The sequence below is a fragment of the Nelumbo nucifera genome, chromosome 1, assembly GCF_055504915.1.
Source record: "Nelumbo nucifera cultivar China Antique chromosome 1, China Antique-T2T, whole genome shotgun sequence".
Lineage (NCBI taxonomy): Eukaryota > Viridiplantae > Streptophyta > Magnoliopsida > Proteales > Nelumbonaceae > Nelumbo > Nelumbo nucifera.
Window position 1 is genome coordinate 181,906,260 of NC_142649.1, and position 23,397 is coordinate 181,929,656.

General features: G+C 38.4%; 2 protein-coding genes across 3 annotated transcripts; both read right to left on the reverse strand.

Moving 5' to 3' along the window:
• Window positions 1-2,879: 2,879 nt before the first annotated feature.
• LOC104600234 (pentatricopeptide repeat-containing protein At2g27610-like) lies at window positions 2,880-7,486 on the reverse strand. Its single transcript, XM_010263087.3, has 3 exons — window positions 7,347-7,486; window positions 5,839-6,005; window positions 2,880-5,645 (listed from the first exon to the last, which is right to left on the reverse strand). The coding sequence occupies exons 2-3, from the start codon at window positions 5,920-5,922 to the stop codon at window positions 3,420-3,422; spliced, it is 2,310 nt and encodes a 769-aa protein (XP_010261389.1). The 5' UTR covers window positions 5,923-6,005; window positions 7,347-7,486; the 3' UTR covers window positions 2,880-3,419.
• On the reverse strand, window positions 7,104-19,944 carry LOC104600232 (alpha/beta-Hydrolases superfamily protein). Of its 2 annotated transcripts, XM_088895497.1 has the most exons (12): window positions 19,474-19,829; window positions 19,048-19,297; window positions 18,844-18,928; window positions 15,949-16,085; window positions 15,679-15,852; window positions 15,078-15,314; window positions 14,895-14,995; window positions 14,709-14,781; window positions 13,519-13,593; window positions 13,268-13,375; window positions 7,736-7,861; window positions 7,104-7,591 (listed from the first exon to the last, which is right to left on the reverse strand). In XM_088895497.1, the coding sequence occupies exons 3-12, from the start codon at window positions 18,893-18,895 to the stop codon at window positions 7,397-7,399; spliced, it is 1,278 nt and encodes a 425-aa protein (XP_088751623.1). In that variant the 5' UTR covers window positions 18,896-18,928; window positions 19,048-19,297; window positions 19,474-19,829; the 3' UTR covers window positions 7,104-7,396. The 2 variants fall into 2 exon arrangements, with proteins under 2 accessions (XP_088751623.1, XP_010261387.1); XM_010263085.3 differs by lacking the exons at window positions 18,844-18,928; window positions 19,048-19,297 and having other exon boundaries at window positions 7,198-7,591; window positions 19,474-19,944.
• Between the last annotated feature and the right edge of the window lie 3,453 nt (window positions 19,945-23,397).

A 23,397-nucleotide genomic window follows, 5' to 3' on the forward strand; every position in this document is an offset into this window, starting at 1 on the left:
TACAAGGTATGCACAATCTCGTGCAAAACAAGCTATCTCTTTCTTTCTCTATTATCTACTCTCTTAGCAATCTCATTCAACTCGACTAACTTAAGCACCGGAGTGTTTAGCCCATATTAACCATCCTGGACACTCTGATTGTTTATTGTTTCACAGATCCAATCTACCGACCTTATCACTCTCTCCTCCCAGCTACTTTCTAGCAGGGATTCTGGGCAGGATCGTGCTCCAACAGTTTCAACAACATCAACTTCAGTCCTACTCGCTAGAAACAGTCTATTCAATGATCACTACCTAACTCTGTAAGATTGAAACCAACTTTAATGCTGGGGTAAACACTTTTTTTTCTCTTCTCCACTATTGGTCAGTGTTGACCAAATGCTCCGAAAGTACTCTAGGGAGTTCAGACTTTGGCAATTGAGATACTTGTTCTAATGAGTTAAACTAAGCATTGATTATCAATGATTTCTGATTGCTTGGCATGGCTCGCTAGGGGTGTCAATGGACCGGTTTTGGGTTTAATTTTGTTCAAATCAAAATCCATTTGGATGGATTGGACAAACCAATAAAGCATATTGAGTTTGGACGGCCTGGACAGACCAATATGACATATTGGATTGGACCTGGTCTGTCCATAATGAATTTATATTGGATTGAGCCAATATCTGGCCAATTGATAGAAGATAAAAAACATAGGTGTCAATGGACCAGGTTTGAGTTGAAACAAATCTAAATTAATAGGAACTTGAACAGATTGGACAGTCTCTGGTCCAAAATATTCATTGGACTCGATTGGACCAGGTCCATTTGTAATGGGCTCACATTAGACTGGACCGGATTGGACCAAATCCAGTCCAATTGACACCCCTAGGCTCACTGGACTGCATCTCCATCTCAGACAATTTCGGTTCCCTACCTGTTGTTTCAACCATTCCATTATGTGATCAACCCTCTTCACTGCTATTAATTCCACCTACCCTACCCAGTGGGGAGTTTGCAGTCTATTAGCGAGCTTCACAGTTGGATGGTAGAGCCCATCTTCCCAATGTAACTTGCTGCCTTTCGAAGTTCTGGATGGAGTGGGTGTCTCACACTGGACCTTGCATTGTGATCGTCAAAATGTTTGTGGTCATAGAAACCGACTCCGTCATTGGTGATTTGGTTTTGTACTTTTGTATTGAAGAAGAACACATAGTTGCAACTTGCAACTATTGATGAAAGTGGGTCACCCAGTTGACTCAGTTTAGACAGGTCAAACCGATTTAACTCAATTTGCTCTCCAAATTCGGCCCACCGAAGCCCATTTCGTTATAATTTCAGTCGATAATGGCTAATGATGTCTCTCACTCTCAAGACTTATTGTGGCCATTTCAGCAAAAGAGAAAAAGAAGAAAGAAGAAGAAAGAAAAGAAAAGCCCATTGAGACACTATTATTTTGGCCCATAGAGGCCTTGCCTATGAGGCATTTTTGCTTGACCCAATGAGGTTCCTTAGGCCTATTTTGGCCTATGTTAAGTCTGGCCTCTGGCCCATGTTGGCCTGTTGTTGAATCGGCTCTAGAAGCCAGCCAATAATGGCATTTTTGTTGATCCAATGTGGTCTTTTGTTGGCTCATTGTGTTGTGGCCCACTTCGGTTAACCTATAATGGTTAAATTTTAATTACAATACGAGCCTATGTAGGCTCCTTTGTCTTGAAGTAGCAGCAGGGCTACTTACCACATCATCATCACCATAGGTTTAGAGATTTTCAGTCATCATAAAATTGCCATGTCATCTCAATAGACTACCACATCATCATCCCAACAAGCATGGAACTATCTGCACGGTGGACTAGACTAATCTTTGCCACATATCATCATCTTTTGGCCACATCAGGATTGTAAGTTTCGGGGATGTCATCACATTTTTTTACATGAGGGATATCATCATATTGCAACATATTTGTCAAACCCATGAGTTTGAGGGGGTGTATAGGGATATATTAATTATAAGATCAAACTGAGATTATTATGATAAGACAAGGCTAGGAGAATAGTGATTAAATGATAGAGTTTGAATGAAATTAGGATTTCTCATTTTATATATTGATGTAAGTCTCATGTTGATCAATGCATAACTAAGTCTTTTTCTGAAATTTAATGACCTCAAGCATTCATTGGTTTGACCATTGAGTAACTTGAGTGATTTGATCTTTTTTCTTTAATTTAATATTTGAATGTGTATAATAAGTAATGTAGAAGGTTATATTTACAAAAATTACGATGGTAACTTGATAAATTTTGAACCATAAATTAATATATTATGATAATTTATAAATTAAATTATTCAATTTAATCAATACAGGTGATATAAGTTTTAAACATTATTATTATTATTATTATTGAAAATCAGATTTTTAAAGAGCATGTTCCATTTTTTAGGGGGGGGGGGGTGTAAACAAAGAAACAGGTTCAACAATTAGATTCTAGAACCACCAAGGACAGAACCAACCCTAGAACTGATCTTGACAGGATAGGTTCTGGTTCCATAAACCTGCCTTGGAACTAATCTGAACTAATATGGTATTGGTATCCTGTATCTGTGGTGAACTATAGTGGAAATTTATATTATTCTTCGGGATATTATCTAAAATTCACCATGACTTTTTGTGCATTTCTCTTGAATTCATCATGACTTTTGAAAATCTCTAAAAAGCCACCTATCAATTTGTTTTATTGTCCAAAAGGACCAAAACTCACTTTCCGTTAGATCATTGTTAGTGATGGTTAATGGAAATTGTTCATGTAAGCTTTGAAGTATTAATGATCCGCAGATTGGTTTTCCTCTTCTATATGCTTCAATTTCACGTGTCAAATTATGCTTAACAAGTTCGATTATCTTCGATTAGGAAGTTGTGTTTTCGCATTTGTGTAGTTGAATAACTTGGAATCCCAAATTCCCAATCAAAGATCAGTTTCCTTCCTAGCATTACAGCTAAATGGCAAGCTTCCACTGGCAGGTTGAGAAAAATCTTTCCTTTTATAAGCCCCCGGACTTGAAAAGCTGTAAACAATCGACAACTCGTGTAAGTGGTCCTTGCAGGGCCCGTTTAGGAGGGCTAAGCGTTGGTTGAGAAATACGTTGGCTGAGCTGCTTTGGAGAAACCACTAAAACAAGCTTCAGTGGAAATCCACCATGTTTTTGGCTTTCAGACAGTTATTTTGGCTTTTGGGTTCAGCCGGTTTTTCGCCAAACATGGCGAATAGGCTGTCTGTATGGGGCCCACCTCGCAAAGCCAGAAGCAGCTGCGTCAAAGCCCTCTAGCCTTCCCAAGTCCCAAACGGGCTCAAATTTGAGAATTGAGTATCATATTCCACGACATGCCAAATCACCATTAGAAACTAAATAAATAGGTTCAAGGGAAACTGCTTTCTGCCTCTCAGTCCAGGTCTTGCAGTACGTATCTGAAGTCTGGTACATAGCCCATGGTTTTCATCTTGCCCCTCAATTCTTCCAACTTGGCATATATATCCTCTTTCTGAGGGTGTTGCTGATCTCCTGCAAAGAATTTATGGACTCTGCCTTTCACAGAAATCCAGCTAAATCCCGGTTCTTTCCTCACCCCTCTCTCTTTCATTGCATTTCTCAGGCTAACTCCATCTTCTAAACTACCGTTCTCAATGTAAGTGTTCGACAAAAGTACGTAAGTTGCTGAAAATTCCGGCCTAACTGAGATGATTTTCTTGGCTGCTATTTCACCCAATTCAACATTTCCATGAACCCTGCAGGCTCCTAACAATGTCTGCCAAACCATGTCCGTTGGCTTAATTGGCATATTATTGATGAACTCCATTGCCTTGTCAAGGTTGCCTACACGGCCCAAGAGATCGACTACACAGGCATAATGTTCCATCTCTGGCACCAAACCATATCTCTTCTCCATTAACTGAAAATAATGCAGCCCTTTCTCTACCATGCCTCCATGACTACAAGCAAACAGAACACATAAAAGGGTAACGGAATTAACCTCGATGCCCATTTCTTCCATCCTCTGGAAGAGTTGAATGGCTTTGTTTGTGGAACCATGTTGAGCATAGCCCGATATCATTGCAGTGCATGAAACAACATCGGGGTTAATGATTTTCTCAAAAACTTTCTCTGCCTCTATTATACTACCACATTTTGCATACATGTCGATCAGAGCGCTCTCAATGCATTCATGATCATCCAAACCTGACTTACAAAGAAGGCAATGAACTTGTCGACCATATTCAAGCAAACAAAGGCTAGCACATCCCACAAGGACACTAGCAAATGTGAACTCATTGGGCTTGAAGCCTTCATCTCTCATCTGCGAGAAGATGTCTAATGCTTCCTTCCCTTCTGAACATTGGGCATAAGCAGTCAACATGGTTGTCCAAGACACCAGATCTCTCTCTTCCATTCCCTCGAACACTTTTCTTGCATCCTCAAGCGAACCACACTTGGAATATGCATCTACAATTGCATTGTTCACACTTAAAACACTTGAACAGTACCCAGACTTCAGTACCATTCCATGAACTTCCTTCCCAAGCTGCAGACACTTCAAGGTGGAGATTGCATTGAAAACACTACCATAAGTAAAAGGGTCCGGTTCCACACCATTCAGGCACATTCTAATAAAGAGTTGCAAAGCCTCTTCGCTACACCCACCTTGTGAATAGCCTGAAATCATGGCATTCCATGGTGTATTCACTCCACAGTTTGAGAAATTCTTTCCAAAAATAGATGTTGCATCAGATAGACAACCACATTTTGAGTACATATCAATGAGTGCAGTTCCCACAAGAATATTGAACTCCATACTCAATTCAGTAACGTAGTTGTGTACTTCTCTACCCTTGTCAACATCGCCCAGCTTTGCAATTGCTTTCAAAACACTAGCAAACGTGTATGTAGTCGGTTTAAATCCTTCCCTTCTCATTCTGAGAAACTGACTGAAGGCTTCCATGTGAAGATCATTTGACACTAATCCCGATATCATTGCATTCCATGAGACTTCATTATGGTCGGTCATGGTATTGAATACCCTAACTGAGTCGTCAATTTTTCCCAACTTCGCATACATGTTAAGAAGAGAAGTACTGACAACAACGTATGCAGAAAAGCCTCTCTTAGCAATTTGAGCATGCACCATTTCACCAAATTCAACGCATCCTAGCCCAATACATGCGTGGATGACAGCGGAATAAGCAAATTTGTCCGGTAGGATTCCATTCTGCAGCATCTCACAGAAAAATCCAATTCCATCAAAGAAAAGACCATTCTCTGACGAACCCACAATCATGACTGTCCACGAAAATACGTTTCTTTCAGGCATTTCATCAAATAACCTTCGAGCGGCGTCAAAATTAGAACATTTTGAATACATATGAACCACGTGATTAAATAGTAGTACTGATTTTTCGACATCAAAGCCGGACTTCAACAGCAAGGCATGGATTGCTTTTCCTTCTCGGAGCGACCCCTTTATTGCGCAATCGCGTAAGAGATCAACCAATTCTTGGGTGTGATGTTCTTGGTTGGTTTGAGGGATGGTAGCAGCTTCGGAAAATTTTCCTCTGAGCACTCCGTAAGAATTTTGAGTAATTGGAGATGGTATACTTACAATCGAGTGCGTAACCTGCAAGATAATTCAGTATAAATGACTGAAACGAAAAATGAAAACCACTTGAATTTATATTTCGGGGAACTCATGGTCAACAACAATGGAAAGCAGAGAACTAGCAAGGGGAAAACATTGTTTCTGAAAAAAAAAATTGGAAGATGTGGGCGTGTAAGAGAGAGAGAGAGAGAGAGAGAGAGAGAGAGATTACTCTGTTTTCCGATATAGGTGCTGGGGGTCGGCATTGCCGAGAAGGGTGGGAAATACCGAGTTTGAGAGGGAAGCTAGCTGCCATGACCGTAAATAAAATGAATTCGTATCTTTAGGAGTTAAGACCTCATCAGATCCGCTCCGGCGTACGATCACCTGTGAGTCATGCTGCATGCAAGAAAACGAATGCCTATGTTTAGCATTGCCCAACAAAGTAAATAATCTCCCTAAGACTTGGGCTGGGCCGGGCTTTTCAAGACTTAAAAGTTTACATCACAATTCACGACAAGAGTGTCAACAAGGGATTTGTGCAAATATATCCAAGGGGAATTGGAGAGGAGAGAGGATATACCTATATTTTATTATATATTGTCTTTTTAGGCTGTATTTGGTTTGAAGGAAAGAGTTGGGAAAGGAAGCGAAAGTTAAGAAACCCTTTACAAATCTTGTATAAATTTCCCTTTTTTTCCCTACTTTTTTTTTTTCAAACCAAACATAACCTTAGTGATTTCAAGTCTTTCAGCAAATTTCATCCTCACAAAATCCGTCCTCATAGCCTTTACAGCCATGAGGGGGAATATTTCCTCATAAATAAAAATATACTAGATTTTATGACAACAAAATCTAAATTCTCAAGCCAAGACTGTGCTCCTCTTTGAGCTAAAACCATCACCTCAGCTACCATTGATTCCAAGTCCTGATTGACTGGAGACAAAATCATGCACACCGGTCTATGCTACTTATCAGGAGGGTATGAATACTACAACTGGTGTGTTCACTCGTGATAGGTAACCCAGCTTGGTGTACATGTGCCAGTTGTGCATGATTTTGTCTCCAGCTCATCTGGTTGCCATTCTTCCAGCCCTGTTGCAGTACTCAAACCCTCGTCATACTTTACAGGTTACGGCCGATAAAATAAAACCCAGAGTTAAGAGTTGGAGACTCTTGATGTTCTATCCCTGAGCGGAGAATAGCCACAAGTGGTTCCATTTTAGAAACCAAGAGAAACGAAAAAGATGACTCCAACCTTAGCAATTCTTATCAACACCCGAATCAAAACGCCAATATGCTGTATGAGAAGTTCTTTTAAGCTGTCTGAGACGGGAATATAGAATCCACTACATTCTAGATGTTGTCAGTGAAAAGGTGGAAATCTTGGCTCCTGGTCAATTGAAATTGGAAATTTGGAGAGAAGGGGATGGTGCAGGGCAGTTCTACCACAATCAAGTTCTTCTCTATTATACAGTTACAAATCACATATTCACATTTCAGAACGCCTCAACCATCGAACTCCATGGCTAAGCTTTTTTACCTCAGACGCTAGACATTGTCTGCGCCCATAACAGAAATTACCAAGAAATATCTTCAACAAACAAGATAAAAATTAAGATGTTAATCAAGACTACAAACATTTTTTTTTTGGTAAATATCAAGACTACCAACTGAAAACAACTTTAGTGCACCTTCAAGGAAAAAAAAAGTGAAAGAAAGAAAGAAAAAGAAAACAACCTTGCGCAGCCAGAAAAACTAAAAGCAAAAAAATGGTAGGCAACTTTCTGTCAAAACAATGGCTTCTTTCCATTTAGCATTCCCATCAAATGTTCTAAAACTTGTCCCCCTGCATCTCTCAGACCAGAATGCATGAATTCATTGGTTATCCATAATCTAATCCCAGCAATCTCAGAAGCAGTTGCCATAGCCAGCTTTAAGTTAACAAACATATCTTCGTAATAAACAGCGGCTGCAACAGGCACCTGTGACCAATTTGAGAAACATTAATTTTCCAAGAAAGCTATGCTCCTTGAGAAAAATGACTGGACAAAATAATCGACAATCAGACATCAAATTTCAGCTAGAAATTCTTTTGGCCAGAGTATACAAAAGATAAATTAACCCACCTTGTTATTATTCAAGGAAGTAATGTCATATAGTGGAGGCCAATCATTCTTCTCAGCCAATAAATGAGCAGCATCTTTGAAAGGTTTCAAGGCATGAATTTCATCAAACATCCATGGGAATATCATCTATAGCATAAAGCAATGATAAAATATCAGCTAAACAGAAAAATCATAGTTGACAAGGCGGGCGCCTAGGCGGCAAGGCGCCTTTTGAGGCTCGCCTCACCTAATCGCCAAGCAGTTTTGTACTATGCATTGTAAAACATTTTTTTATTCTTTATTTTTTGACATTATAATTATAAAATAGGCACTATTAAACTAAAATATTCATTTTTTGTGTTTATATACTAATTTGTTTTTATTATTTTCTTATTTGTTAGGATTTAATCAATACAAACATTGCTAAATGCTGTATTGAACCCTCAAAGACTTTAAAACCTGAACCAATAAGTAAGGAAGAACTTAAAATTTTGTCTAATCAACACATTTTCTTCTTCTACTACTACTACTGCAGTACTACAGTACTACTACTACTACTACTTTTTCTTTTATTCTTTTCCTATAACAAAAATAATGGTTCAGCCCCTATATTTTTTGAATTTTCTTTTCCTTCTTTTTTTCTTCTCATGAATATGTTGATTTTCTATACTTTAACATGAACTCTATACTTTTCTTATGAAAATTATGAATAATTATTAAGGAAAATATGGCTATGGTACCTAGGGAACTACCCTAGGATCTATGTTTTCTATATAAAAAAATCCGTCGCCTAGGCGACTAGGTGACAAGGCGCCCCCCAGACGCCCAACCTCGCTTTGGCGCCTTTAAAACTACGGGAAAAATCATCATCTTTGGAGATTTCTTTTGAATAAAAAGCCTAATATGACAGCGATACTATGGCAGAATGTGTAATTACATTTGAGTAAAGCAGAGGAGGAAGCAAAGATATGGATAAGAATCCATTTAGCATCTATGTGGATGTCCACGCTGATCCCAAAAGTCAGTACCTAGCCCTAGCCCTTATGTTTCAGTATTAGCTATAGAAAAACTTTGCTTTACATAGGGTCCCATGCTATGTCACCCATATACAGTAAGGGCAGCTGGATCTGGATATAAAATTTACACTAAAAACTTAAGTATCTGACATGATACAGCACCCTTGTACAGGTATCCGGGCATCACAAGTCCTATGGTGGATGCTGTTTTCTGATGATAAAAAGTTGGACCTGAGAATTGCTAAATGCAAAGCTATAACTAAATGGCATGGAGAACAATGGAGAGAATGCACAAACTGTGGCCAAGCCCTGATATTAAAAATTGGTTCAAGGATTTGTAAATTGTGTGAAGGTTCTTGCCTCTGAGAGAGCAGGGGATGGTTCCCTCACCGATATGCCTAATTGGGGAAATGGTAGGGGACTAGATTGAGAAGAGAGGGAGGTTGATCGAATAGGTGTGAAGAGGTCAGTGAGAGGTTTGGTGAAAATAGGGAGCCCCTCAAATTTTAGATAGGATCTTGTATTCCTTGTGGATGAAACTGTGTGAACCATCAGCAACACACCTACTAGACCTAAAAGAACAGAGGTGGAACAGTTGGCATCTTCAAGGTTCAAACAGACCAGACTTATTCAAGTGTGGACAAAAGGAGGTACTCTTCAGAGTGAGAGGATAATAATGGGGTAGAAGGATCCAAGTGATGATTTTTAAGTTGGAATTTTAGAGGTCTAGGCAGAGCAAGGAAACATAGCCAGACATAATAATGATTTATGAAACAAAAGTGGAGGCTATAGATAGTAAATGGATGAGAAATAAGTTTTTCACCTTCAAAATGAGCCTCGGGGAGTATGGGGTAGTATTTTCAGGATGTGAGATGGTGGATCTTTGAATGAGTGGAGTTCATAGGAGCCCTCTCAGGCTAAATAGGTACATGGTGACAAGTGAGTGGGAGGAGCATTGGGGAGGTGTCTACCTCAATATATTGACAAGATGGATTTTGGATCATTGTCCAATTTCATGTAGGTTGGTAGATTGTAAATTTATGCCAAATCTGAAGATGATCAGAAACCAATTAAAAGCTTGGAACAAACCTGTATTTGGAACCGTTGAAAAACTAAAAAAAAAACTAAAACTAGAGCTCCTAATAGATAAAATTAAGTTGGAAGGTGTGGTGGGCGGGGGAGAATCCACTTGAACAATGCGAGCAGTAGAAAAGAATGGAAGAAGGAATTGGGTCACAATGCGGAAAGAGATCTACTAGAGAAAAAAGTCCAGATGTCAATTGCTTAAAGAAGATGATAAGAATAAAAGCTTTTCCACACTCTGGAAAATGAGACAAATTTCTTTCTTTTTTTCTTAATTTTTGTTGGATCTTTGGCAAATGAGACTAAGAAGAAAATTTTGTTCCTAAAGATGGTGTAAGATGGGGAATGAAATGAGGGAGAAGGTTGAGATTGAAGCTTTACCAAGATCTCATTTTTGGCACTATATGGTCTGGTAGTAAGACTCGAATTCATCATTGAGGGTTTAGCACGGAATTTATCAGCTTTAAATTGAGACAAAGGTTGGAAAGGCCTTTTATGGTAGATGGGTAAAGATGGCTATTTTTTGTATGAATAGAGACAAGGTTCCAAGTCTAGAGGGTTCTACCATGGCCTTTTTTTCCAGAAAAGTTGACCTTTAAAAAGGACCTCATGAGGGTATTCTTGGAGTTTTTCAAATAGATGGATGATTGGCAAAGGAATGAAAACACGTGCCAAAGAACCTAGAGGGTCTCATGAGGGTATCCTTTGACACGTGTGGATCAGAGCTCACTCCTAAAAAGAACAACGTTTATCTATCTCTTTCTGAAAAGAACCTAGAGCTATCTCTTCAAATGAGGTTTTTCTCCAGATCAATACTTCACATGAGTTACTTTTTCATCCTTACAGCAGAAATCTTGAGTTGTCTTCTCCAAAGAGAAGAGGATAGAGGGCTAACTAGAGGCTTTAAGGTGGGCAAAGAAGGCAAGGTAGTTTCTCATTTACAGTTTTCTAATAATACCATTCTTAGGTGAGTTTAGGAAGTTGAAGGACATGAGGAATCTCAAATCTATCTTGGAAACAGTGGAAAGAATGTCAAGTCTAAAGATCAATTTCAGGCTCTATGTTGGGAAGGTTTCCTCAAGAAGTTAAACACCTGTGACATGCTACAGAAAAAAGGCCAAATAATTGCCTCTCTCCTCATGTGTGTCTCCTTTGCAAGGCCAGTGGTGAGACCCTTCCTCATTTACTACTTTCCTGTTCATTTGTAACTTGTAAGTTGTATTTGGGACTACTGCTCTCTTTTTGGTTGCAGATGGGTACCTCCTCAGGATGTGGCTAGCCTATTTAACTCCAATTTCTTAAGGCAATAGAAGAAAAGGGGAAGATCTCTATGGAAAATCACAAGAGCAGCCTTGGTATGGACCATTTGGGGGGAGAGAAACCAAAAAATCTTCCAAGAAAAGAGTAGGTCAATGGAGGAAGTGATTGAACCCATAAGGATCGGATCTGCACATTGGGCTAAAACTTTGGAGCTGTTTAGAGATGTTTCCACAAATGACTTATTATGGAAATGGTCTGAAGTGGTACAAACAGATACGCACAAAGAAGTAGTGATAATGGAATAGAAACCTCCAAGGCCAAACAAATTGAAATTAAATTTTGATAGGAGCTTCCTTGGTAATCCGGGGAGGGCGGGCATAGGGGGTGTTTTCAGGAACCATCTAGGTGCAGTTGTGGCTTTATTCTCTGGAGTCTGGACCAACTGGATTTGGCGACTTGATTAAGGCTGAGACAATGGCTCTCTTACAAGGATTAAAATTGAAATTAACACAGATGGGTGTTAGAGAGCTTGACGTGGAAGGAGATTCTTTATTGGTTATTTCTTGGGCAAAACAAACTAGTTCAACTCCTTGGAAATATCAATTTGCTTTCAGGGAAATTGACCACCTTGCAAAAAGTTGTAACACTAGCTTTTGATGGGTAAAAAGAACAGTAAATGGACTGTCAGATGTTCTTGCAAAACAGGGAGTGGACAGGTCCAGTCTATTTTGGGCAATGTTGTAATCTGTATTAATAAAAGGGGGGCATGGTAATCAGGGTGGCCATTCTGGTTTCCGATGTATTTGGGCTACTGTGTAGCAAGGATCTGTAAATTTTTCAAGCATTAATAAATTACTCTTTGTGCTGATCAAAAAAAAAAAAATTACTAGTATTCTTTTGCATGTAGCACCTTGATCAAGTAGACTTAGAGATGTGTGTACGGGTGCTAGGTTGTGACTTGTGAGGTTGTACATTGGCCATTGTCTTGCTTAGGCTTGCCTCTAAGAAGGAATTCTAGGATCACTTCCTATTCGGATAGAGTCCTAGAGATTTTCTGTAAGAGATGAATCCCCTTCAGAAAAGCAACTACATTTCTTTCGGAAAGCAGTGATCTCTAATCGAGTACATCTTTGTGAACCTACTGCTTTACCACTTGTCCAGTTTTAGAGACCCTTTTAAAATGGTAAATAGAAACAAGAAAATCATGATGGACTTTTTGTGAGAACTAAATGAGAGTAAAAAGGACTTGGAAAAATCAGTGACAAAGATGGATGGGACAAACACTGCCCTCCTAGGAAATTGGCTTCAGCATTTCCCGGTTGAAACCAATTTCTTTTAGCATCCAGTTACAGAAGTATGGCTTACATATCAATGAATGGGACTTGAGTCCTGCTAATAAAGTCATTCATTGTTTCTCATGGAAAGCAATTCAGGCTATTAACCCCATATTTCTGAGATATCAGCTATGATGTAGTTTCTAGTAATGGTGCTAGATTTTTTTTTTTTTTGAAGCCAATAAATGAGAGTAAAAAGAACTAGGAAGAATCAGTGACAAAGATGGATGGGACAAACACTGCCCTCCTAGGAAATTGGCTTCAGTATTTTCCGGTTGAAACCAATTTCTTTTAGCATCCAGTTATAGAAGTATGGCTTACATATCAATGAATGGGACTTGAGTCCTGCTAATAAAGTCATTAATTGTTGCTCATGGAAAGCAATTGAGGCTATTAACCCCATTTTTCTGAGATATCAGCTATGTAGTTTCTAGTAATGGTGTTAGATTTTTTTTTTTTTGAAGCCAAAAATAAGAGTTAGATTTTGGAAAATACTTGGGCGGGTGCCCCTTTATGCTACTTTTCTTGAACATTATTCCATTACCTTGCATAAGAATAGGCCTTTATCAACCATTGCCTCCTTGTCCACATTGGGGGTTTCTTTGGATCTAAGCCTAAGGAGAGGTTTAGAAAATGTCAATGTCATCTTTCTCCTCATAGATCTTTTACCAAAGAATTTGGACCCTTAACACCTGTGGTTTGTTTTCTTTTTTTTTTTTTTCTTTGTCGATGAATAACAAAAAAACTCTTTTAAATTACAAGAAAACATCCACCCCAGTGGTTTGTTTCCTGATCTTTCTATAAAGCTCTTGATGTGTCTTAAACCAGTTGATGACTTAAAAAAATCTTATTACACCTACCTCTCCTGTGAAAAGTACAGAGCCACCTTCTTTTGTTGTCTTGATTGCATCAAATCTGTTCTCATGTTCACTCCTTATTCTATGAGCAGACCACTGTGATGAAGCTCCCTTCATTTCAATTTAATGAATTAATAAAGATACTTTAAACATCATGAAATAACTCATTAATAAGCTTTATTCCCATGCAATTATACAGAAGAACTGTTTTTGAGCGGTATGGTAGTAAATATAGCTCAAAGAAAGAAAATTACTTGGCCATTGCAATAAATGGACTCATGAAGAAGAGCATAGAGTGGATTTGTATCAAATGCCAGCCAATTCTCAAACTGTAGAAACAAAATGACATGCAGTTAGCAATGGGTGCATCCAGCTGCCTAATGCACCTAGAACATAAAAATGCAATCCAAAATATCTCAACTTCAAGTAACATCTCATAGTATGGAGCTGTCAACAATAATTCTGATATTCAGAATTCCTCTAGTTACTAATAAACTTAATGAAACTTGATAGGAACTTAAATTTTTACTTAATAGGAACATCAATACTCATGATAAACAAGATATCCTTCGTCTATCCAAAAAAAAAAAAGAAAAAGAATAAAAAAGAGATAAACAAGATGTAAATATAGATGTATGTAACAGGTCAGTGGTGAAACCCAAAATTTAATAATCTAAATACAGATATATCTTTTATTGGATATTTTTCTTGGTTGATAAGGGCACATAGTGAAGCTCTGTGAATCAAATAATAAAAATATGCCTTGGCATCTAGAAATCATTGAACAACACTTCTCATTCTATGATTGTAGGTACCCTGTTCCCTACCCAACCACATGAACACAATGTGAGTGTACCTTGAGTCCTGCATGTGAGACATATGACATGATGATAGCCCTCTCCTTGGGGGATGGCAATGCATACATGGTTTGTGGAGGGGAAGCACATTCTCCTGGCAAACCCTATGACCTTTTAACCCTGTTGACACTACCAATAGCCTTTTCCAGGTGCACAGAGAGTAAAGGAACCAAGAAAAATGAGGTTCCTGAACATAGGATACAATTGAATTCCACATTGAAAGTGCCATGTCAGCATGGACCTTTATATAAAAAGACTCTTTAAATATAAGCTCTATCCAGTTTGGGACATTCTTGGACCTGTTCTGTAAAAAATCTAAAAACACCATGACCTACACAAGGTGATTGTTGTTGTAGATTCTAAATTGATATTCTTACTTTCCCAAGGAAATAAAGAAGAATGAAAATGTCCTTGTGAAATTGCTAAGAAAGATAATTATCCTGAAACAGACCCTCAGGGTTATTTTAAATGCATTATCATCTTAACCTAAACTATTCGGGGGAAAGGCATATTTTTTTACTGATAAAAAACAAGGGCATATTAGCAAGGAATGCAATGTAAAATCAAATCAAAAGAAGTTTCCTTACAGCCCTCAAGAAAAAGTAACTGATACGTTTTGGCGCTCCTGGAACTAGAATAGGATCCCAAACCCTCTCTAACCTACAGCAAGCAGTAAAAACTGGATCAATAGAAAGAATGTCAAAATACACGCACGTGCGCGCACACACGCACAAAAAAATAAAAGATAGAAAGATAGAAAAATTACGCCTTACATGTAGTGCAAGCGCTCAAAACCACTACTAGATCCTAATGCTGAAAGACCAAGAGTTTGCAATCCCCGTGGGGTTAACTTGCCCCCAGAAGGAAGAAGTACCTGTAAAGCAGGAGATTGTCAAGATACAACTAAAGTTCTCCGCACTAGGAAACTACAGCATGAAGATATAATAGGCCATTACCCCTCCACCTTCAGATTCTACCAAGAACTTTACAAGTTCACGAACAACTTCAACATCCTGAGGAAATCTCTTGTAGTACTTATCATTCTGATGAAGTATCTGTTCAATGCATGCTCTATATACAGCATCTGAGCTGCAATCTTTTCCAATCGGTGGGATACCACCAGTAATGAGGACTTGTTTCAGTCCTTGTGGTGCAAAACTCAAGTAAGTAACTGCACAAAAACCACCATAGCTCTACAAGAGAAAAAGAAAGAAATGAGTTGCTTCGTGAATTTAAAAAATTGATGTATCAAAGCTGCAACATAATACACAAATAAGTGTAGGAAAAGAGTCGAAAGACAGTCTAGTGCCTTTGTTTCTTTAAGAAAAGCTACATGAAGTGGCAACAGCTATAAAAGGAATGTGCACTGTGGTGTAGATAATTCTAGGGTACCATCTCCAATAAATTCTAAAATTATCTGCCAGAGCCCAGAGGCATAGCTGTCAAAAATAAACTTTCTGGGGGAATAGAAACAGAATTCTGCAAAACAAAGATCTAGTGACACATAAAACATGCAGAATTTGAAATATAATGTTAGTGATTCAACGGTCTTAGTACCTGCCCTAGAATTGTCCAAGGTCCAGCATCAGGTACAAGATGTACACGAATAAACTCAGCATCATTAACTATATTGTCAGCTCGAAAATGTTTCAAATAGTCAACCTGCTTCTCTGCAGATGTAAATTGTGAGAGCGATGATACAGTCAGGGGAGTTGACAAGCCTGTACCTCTCTGCAAGATACAAACTCCTTAGAGGGTCCAAAAGGAAAGTATACGTAACTACATCTTGGTCTAGGACCATATGAAGGGATTATCAAAAAAACCTACCTGATCCAGCAAAATAACACGATATTCTTCACATGCTTTTCTTATCCATCCACTGCCTTCGGTTGGTCGTGGACTCTCAAAACCAGGTCCTCCTTGTAAGTACAACAAATATGGCAGAGGTTGTTCTTCCTTCCCAACTGCAACACCTTTTAGTTAGCAAAGAAAGAAGTCGTAGATATACTGCAAATATTTCAACTTTAAAGCTATGTTACACAGATACAGAAAGGACATATCTGAGCAAGATGTTGGTTATGGATGTTTTTTTTTTTTTTTTTGATCAATAACAGAGTTTCATTAGAAATATTAAAAATTACAAACAGAAAAAAAAACTGTTACATCTGAGCCCAAAACAACTGGTTCCTCCCCACCCCTTGTTTTGCTAAAATATCAGCAAAACCATTTGCTGCCCTTTTAACATAGCTGAACTGCACTTTCATATCTTGAATCATCCACTTGAATCTCTTTTTTTCATCCGCTTGTTGGATATGGAATTTAAACTGAAAATTGAAGTATCTTACATGATATGACACCCTTGTATGGGTATCCAGGTATCATAAATCTCCTATTTTTGACAGAAAAGAAAAATATAATATGGACACAGATGATCAAATATTAAAAGTTGCACACTGGGGGAGAATGATGTGGGATGCAAAAGATCAAATATTCAAAGTTGTAAGTGAACTACTTAGGATTCGAGTCACAATACCAAAGAGAAAATATGTCAAGTTGGTCACTCGACTTGCAGCCAAAATTTGAATTAGGTACAGCAAAAAAAATGGAAGAAAATAAGAGAAAAACATATGTGCACAATAATTTCATGGTGGAAACTAAAAGGAGAAATTTTATTAAATTCTTAAAAACAAGCTAAGAATAGAAGGAAAATTGAATTTACATGAGAGAGAGAGAGGGTAAGGTAATCTTTGTGTTAATTTGTCAAAAAAGGGGGAGACCCCTATACAATAAGGTGCCATACAGGTAGGAGATATGTAACTTGGAACGACCAACTAAAAAAAGCAGCAAATGAAGTTTTAGGAGAATCTAAAGGGAAATGCCAAGCTAATAAAAAAGCCTCAGTGGTTTAATTATGAGGTTCAAAATGCAATCAAAGCAAAATAATCGTTATAAAGATTGGTAATTACTAAAATGTACGCAAGTGAAGCTAACTTTAAGATGCACGGTGGACATTATCATAAGCCAAGTGCCAAAAAGGGAGGAAATGGAATTTATAAACATACAAAGATGAGTAAAAGAAAATGAAGACTTAGATCTTGTTAATTTGAATAATTTTCATAAACAATGAGGAAATCAAGAAAAGTAGAGAAGTTAATTTTAAAGTTTTATTAATATAAGAATATATAGTGGATCAGGGCTAGGGAGGGATTAGTGGTTCTGATATAACTGGAAACTATATTTGATTTCACAAAATTAGAGTTTTTAAGGTGAAGGAAGTTTTAAATAAGATGAAAGCCTCATGATTAAACATTTAAACTATTTAATAAGATAATGAAAACAAAGAAAATGCTAGGTGAATGGAGAAAACTTACCATGATGGCTATATTTAAAAACAAAAGATGGCATATAAAGTCATAATACATATGAGCAATGCTATGAAACTTTAGGAGAGAGTGATCAAACAAGGGTCTTGACACAAAACAATTAAAAAAGGCCATTACTCGACCTGGGGTCTTGACCAAGGTTCAAAATATCAATACACCTCAATACGCCAGAAGGGGTATATTGATACTTTGAACCTTTTATTTATTTATTTTTTTCAAAATTTGAATTTGGGCCTATTTTTATGTGTTCTAATTATTAAAAAGGTTTCTCCAAAACACCTTTAATTAGGTGTACCAACACCTAAAAGATACGATTTTGAACCTTGGTCTTGGAAGGGATGGACTGGATGCAAACATAACCTTTAGGCTTTAGCCTTTTTTCACAAAGTGACAGCTCTCAGACTTAAACCCATTTTCTCATTCTTGTCAGCCTGATATTTTACCACTACAACAAGCAATGGCTCCTTATGTCACAATACAAATATATCAGAAAATTAGTCTGGTTTCATGCCAAGGAGATGAACAATATGAGCTATCTTTTTGTTGAGGTGATTGACAGAAGCTTTGGGACAAGATGAGAAATCTAAACATGATATTCGTTGATCTGGATAGTGATTATGATGTGTGGGTTTTGGAAAAGAAAGGAATGCATATTAGGTAAGAGGACCTAATTAAGGACATGTATAGTGGTGAAATGATCAATGTTACCAATCTATGGAGAGACATCAGACTCTTCAATTGCAATGGGACTTCATTGAGGCTCAATACTTGGTTCTCATTTGTTTACATCAATAACAGATGAACTAACTAAGCATATACAAGAGGAGGTCCCATGGTGTTGTTGTTTGTTGACGACACTATTAATTGATGGAAGTAGAATGGAATTAAATGCAAAGTCAGAATCAGATCTATGAAAAGATGCTCTAAAAACAAAAAAATTCAAGAAAAGTATAACAAAATCAAATATATGCAATGTAAATTTAATACTTGCAGAAGTGGGAATTACGGTACAATTAGGATTGGGGACCAAGAGATATCTCAATATAACTTCTTTCATTTCCTTGATTTGATAACTCATAACAAGAGAGAAATCAAAGACTTCACCCATAGAATTAAAGCAGGATGGACAAATTCGTTCCGAAGTCCTGTGTGATAGGGGAATACCACTCCGGCTTAAAGGGAAGATTTTATAAAACAGCTATAAGACTAATAAGGAGGGTGTTGGATAGTCAAGAAACAATATGTCCAAAAATGGGTGTAGCGCAGTAGCAGAGATACAAATGCTTAGATGAATGAGTTGAAATCCGAAATGAACATATCCATGGGATCAAGTGGTAACCCTGAAGGTAATAAGACGAAGAAGTACACTCAGATGATTTAGTCATGTGCATGGAAGACCATCCACGGCATTAGTAAGAAGCGACCTGGCAGGCCAAAAAGTACGTTGGTTAAAGTAGTGTAAAATGATTCAAAGTTCTCAACAAATCATCATTTAACAACGGACATGGCGTGGAATGGCAGAACAGGATTCACGTAGATTTACCCCATAAAGTTGGCTTAAGGCTTTATTGAGTTGGAGTTGAGTATGTATATTCGGTTAGGTTCTGCTTTAACGCCTTGTTGCCTTTTTCTCCCCTACCGACAAGAAAAAAGATACCCTTATCCACATTGACTCCAAGTCCATAACTTTCCTGGGATTTCTTCCATAATAAAGAATTCGACGACAAGTCCCGCACAGAGCTGGTGAGCCTCAAACACCGTGGGAACTACTCCATTGTAAACTCTAATAAAAACTGAAATCAGAGATCGAAATTTGAATCGGCATCGAATAAGTCAAACGTTCCAAAGACAGCAATTAACAGAGACGGAAGTTATGTTTTCTTTCTTAGACACAAGACGACTTGGTAACTAAAACCTAAGAGAGCAAGCGGTGGAAGTGTTAGCGCAAGAAAACTCGATGGAAGAGTACCTGCAACGACCTCGCGAGCGAAGACGGAGATCCTCTGGTGGGCAGTGGAGTAATCAAGAGGGACGGTGAAGCGGTGGTCGCGGAGTCGAAGGTCCGGGACAGAGTACCAGCTTCCGACAATGTGCTCCGGCGAATCTTCAGCAGCGCTGAGATTGTTCTCATCCATGGCGCGGACTCCTCCTATTCTCCTTCTCCAGGAGCAAAGACAGAACAGACGATTGCTGGCTGCGTATAGTGATAATAACCGTCTATTATCGCCGTTACTCTTTGTGCTATCAACGACGAAATCGGAAGACAAAGGCAGACTCCGGCGAAGAAGAGGGACTCCCACCGACGATAGTATCCGAGTCTGACACGTTTGCATCATGACAGGGATGAATTTTATAGATTGCCAATTGCAGGCCCGAAATGAAGATGAGACCGAAATTTCGGTCTTGTCAAATGATTAAACCGAAAAAAGAAATTCTGCGCAATGACAAATGGCAAATGTTATATCCAGATTATTTTATGGAGATTGGAATAGGAATCACCACATAAGGCATAAAAAACAATGTGGATCGTGTAAGCTTGTGTTGGAGTGGGGGTGGGCAGGTGGCAACGAGGGTGGATTGAATTGGAAATCGAATTGGGATTTGTTCTACTTTTAACAGAATGCTCCTCACACCCATCTGAAAGTCACATCGCACCGTGTATTATATAAGTACGGAAGATGTTATTAATGTATGGTAGGATGTGCGTGTGAGGTTAATGTGAGGCGCCTGTGGTTTCAAAACGGAATGGGATTTATTCCTCACGCATGAGCGCTCACAGGCACATCCACCATCCATTGAGAATATCTCTCGTGAATAATAATTTATAAATATGGGAAATATTCTCAATGCATGGTAAGATGTGCAGTATGAAATCGATATGAGGCACCCTGTAGGAGATGCTGCTGGGACATGAGATCATTGTTTGGAGCGCTTTCTGATGATTCAAATTGAGAAATCAGCACTTGAAGTAGTGCTGACCCCACTTTATGTTATTTTATCCAATTAAGCTGAGTTTATTTGTCCTATGACCTCGTTGCAGTGCAGAAAATTATTCCCTTGCATCTATTGCAGTGGTCCCACCAATAAATCATTTCATCTAATTCAAGATGGGTCATGACAGAAAATCAAATCAAAGGCTTTATTCTTGTTTCAACGCAGGGCTACGATACTGTCTTAACAATGCGGGTAAATTCAAGCTGGCCATAAAGTAATGTGATTCACAGTTTTAGCCCGATGCTACACTAGAGAGAGAAGAGTTGATTTTTATGGTGGTGTTTGCTTTCGATGTGGTTGCTCCGATAATATGTTTGGAATTGTTTTTTCATATAAAACGACGTCCTAAATTATGCATCGGAAATTCAGAAGGCATGGTTTGGGAAAACATCGAATTCAATGTTTTTTCAGTTTGGAGTTCATTGCTGTCAATGGAAACATGACGTGGCAGTGACATGGACTCCCTATAATAGATACTAGCGCTGAAAATAGATATGGAGCACTGGTACCAAATAAAAGGTGTTGTTATTGTCCCAAGAAACGCTTTACCTGATGATACCGTTTCCAAACAGAAAAAAAAAAAAAAAAAAAAAACACCATTTTTCTCAGAAAACCGTATTTCCTACCCACACATATACAACACTGTTTTATGTATATGCAGCATCAATGCCAAACACATATTATAATTTGGAGGGCTCGTGATGCCACATACTAATTGGGATCTCCTATCAACAAAACATGTTCCAACACCCATACAACATAATTAGAAACCACACATCCATCTGTTAGGAGGGTGTTGTATCGTATTTTGGGAACGTTCTAACACCCTCCAAGTCATGTCAAGTCCAAATCATCTGCCAACAAAAAAAGCGTCCCAATGCCCTCCCAACATCATTTGACACCACATATCTCATACATGGTGGGTCCTAGTCTCAAGTGAGATGTGGGGTACCCTATCATATTGATAAATTGTTGGAATGTACTCCTAACTCATTATGCCAATCATACATTGTGAACATCTCCCATTAACAACTCATCATATGCATTTGTTACCCACAAATTGTTCCCTCAAGCACCACCACCATGTATTGAGAACATCTCTCCGTGAATGACAAGGGAGATATTTCCAATGCATAGGTTAGAGACAAGGTTTTTAAAATTGAACCGGACAACAAATCATTTAGGGGTCTAGTTTTTGGGTCAAATGGTTAGATCATTTGAACTGAATAGACTGTTCATTCTGACAAAAAAAATTAAAAAAAATAAAAACAAAAGCCAAAACCATTGAATACTTTAAATGCAAAGGTCGACGGTTTATTGATCAAATCAATAGTTTTTGGCCAAAAGATGATTATGAAATAAAACGGAACCAATCAAACCAGTTTTTCTGGTCCGATTATCCAGTCCGGTCCATTTTAAAAACCATGATTAGAGATGTGGAAAAAGTTGATGGGGTACGGATACAAAGGTCAGGGAGATCTTATCGGAGCACATCGAGATGTGCGTGTTGGAGGCGTGAGAAGTGCATTCTATGGGGAGTTAATCTTATTGTGATTTTTAAACGGTAATGTCACATGGGAGGTCCAAACTCTACATATTTTTTCTATTTGTTCTAAAACAGAGTCTGGCTTCGGTCGAGGCACCTTCGGTCCAAGCACCACTCGCGCAATTGGAGGATGCGCTACGCGTCCTTCAATTCATGTAAACGTGTGAAGCATGCGGGATGCTTCACGCCGTTAGCTTGCGAGTTGCAAACAATACCCATTTTTTCAAGTCTCCTCTCCTCTCATTCACCCGGTGGCGACTTAACAACTATTACCGCCGGCGACAAACAATTATCACTGGCGGCAGAATCAACCTCAGGTATTGGTTGTTAGTGTCTCAAGGTGATGATGATTCTACATCCATCACAATCTCTACGATCACTGCTTTTCCTCCAATATGGCCTCCTTGGATATCTTCAAAATCTTCAAGCAGCCTTCGTCTCCACAGTCGTGTAGGACTGACTGATCAAGCAACCATTATACAAATTAATAACAAAATAGAGACTTAATTAATTTGCAACTGCACTATCCATCTCTCTGCAGACTTCACGAACACCCCCCGTTCCTCTCCTCTCAACTGACAAATCAGAACATCCATCACCTATTGACAGTGACAAGGTCATCAAACACCAACCCCCTCACCCTCCAATTTATGAATGGTTTTGGTCTCCGGGTGGGGGCCGGATTAAGAGAGAGAAAGTAGAGATGGACTGGTGGCAGGCTCCAATCTAATGGCAGAGTTGCTTTCTTCATTGTTGCCTAGTCAATATTCTTTTCTTTCCTACAAATATAAACCTGGGTTAGTGCTATTTAGAATCATTTTTACTGTGTCTAAGTAAACTTCATTTCTCCATTTCTCAAGTGCTCTGCTTTGTGCCACTGCTTGCTCTCTCTCTCTTCTCTCTCTCTTGTTCAATCGATGTCAACCCTTTTGAGATCTTATTGCCCATGAAAGAAAAGTTGAAACATTTTTTTTATCAAAACCAAGAGTTTTAATTTGATATATATTAGGACTAGAGTGTAATAATCGTTTGCTGAATGGATTTCTGCTAATCTTTACCTCATCAATGCAACTTGTTTGTATGAGGCATCGGTTTATGTTCATAGCTTTGAGTTTAATCTTATTTTCTCAATTTTACATCTCAACTCAAAAATTATATAAAAGGAGATAGTGGCATGGACAACAATGTTGTTTAACGCTTTTCCACATGTGAAATCCGGGTTTATGAATGATTGAAGTGTCAAATCAAATGCACCCAGCTCAGGTGAGTGCAGGAAATCCAGACTCAAGTATTAAGGAATGGTCAATCTTGCAATCTGCAACCTAGATCTACTCAACCAATGTGTTTATTAAT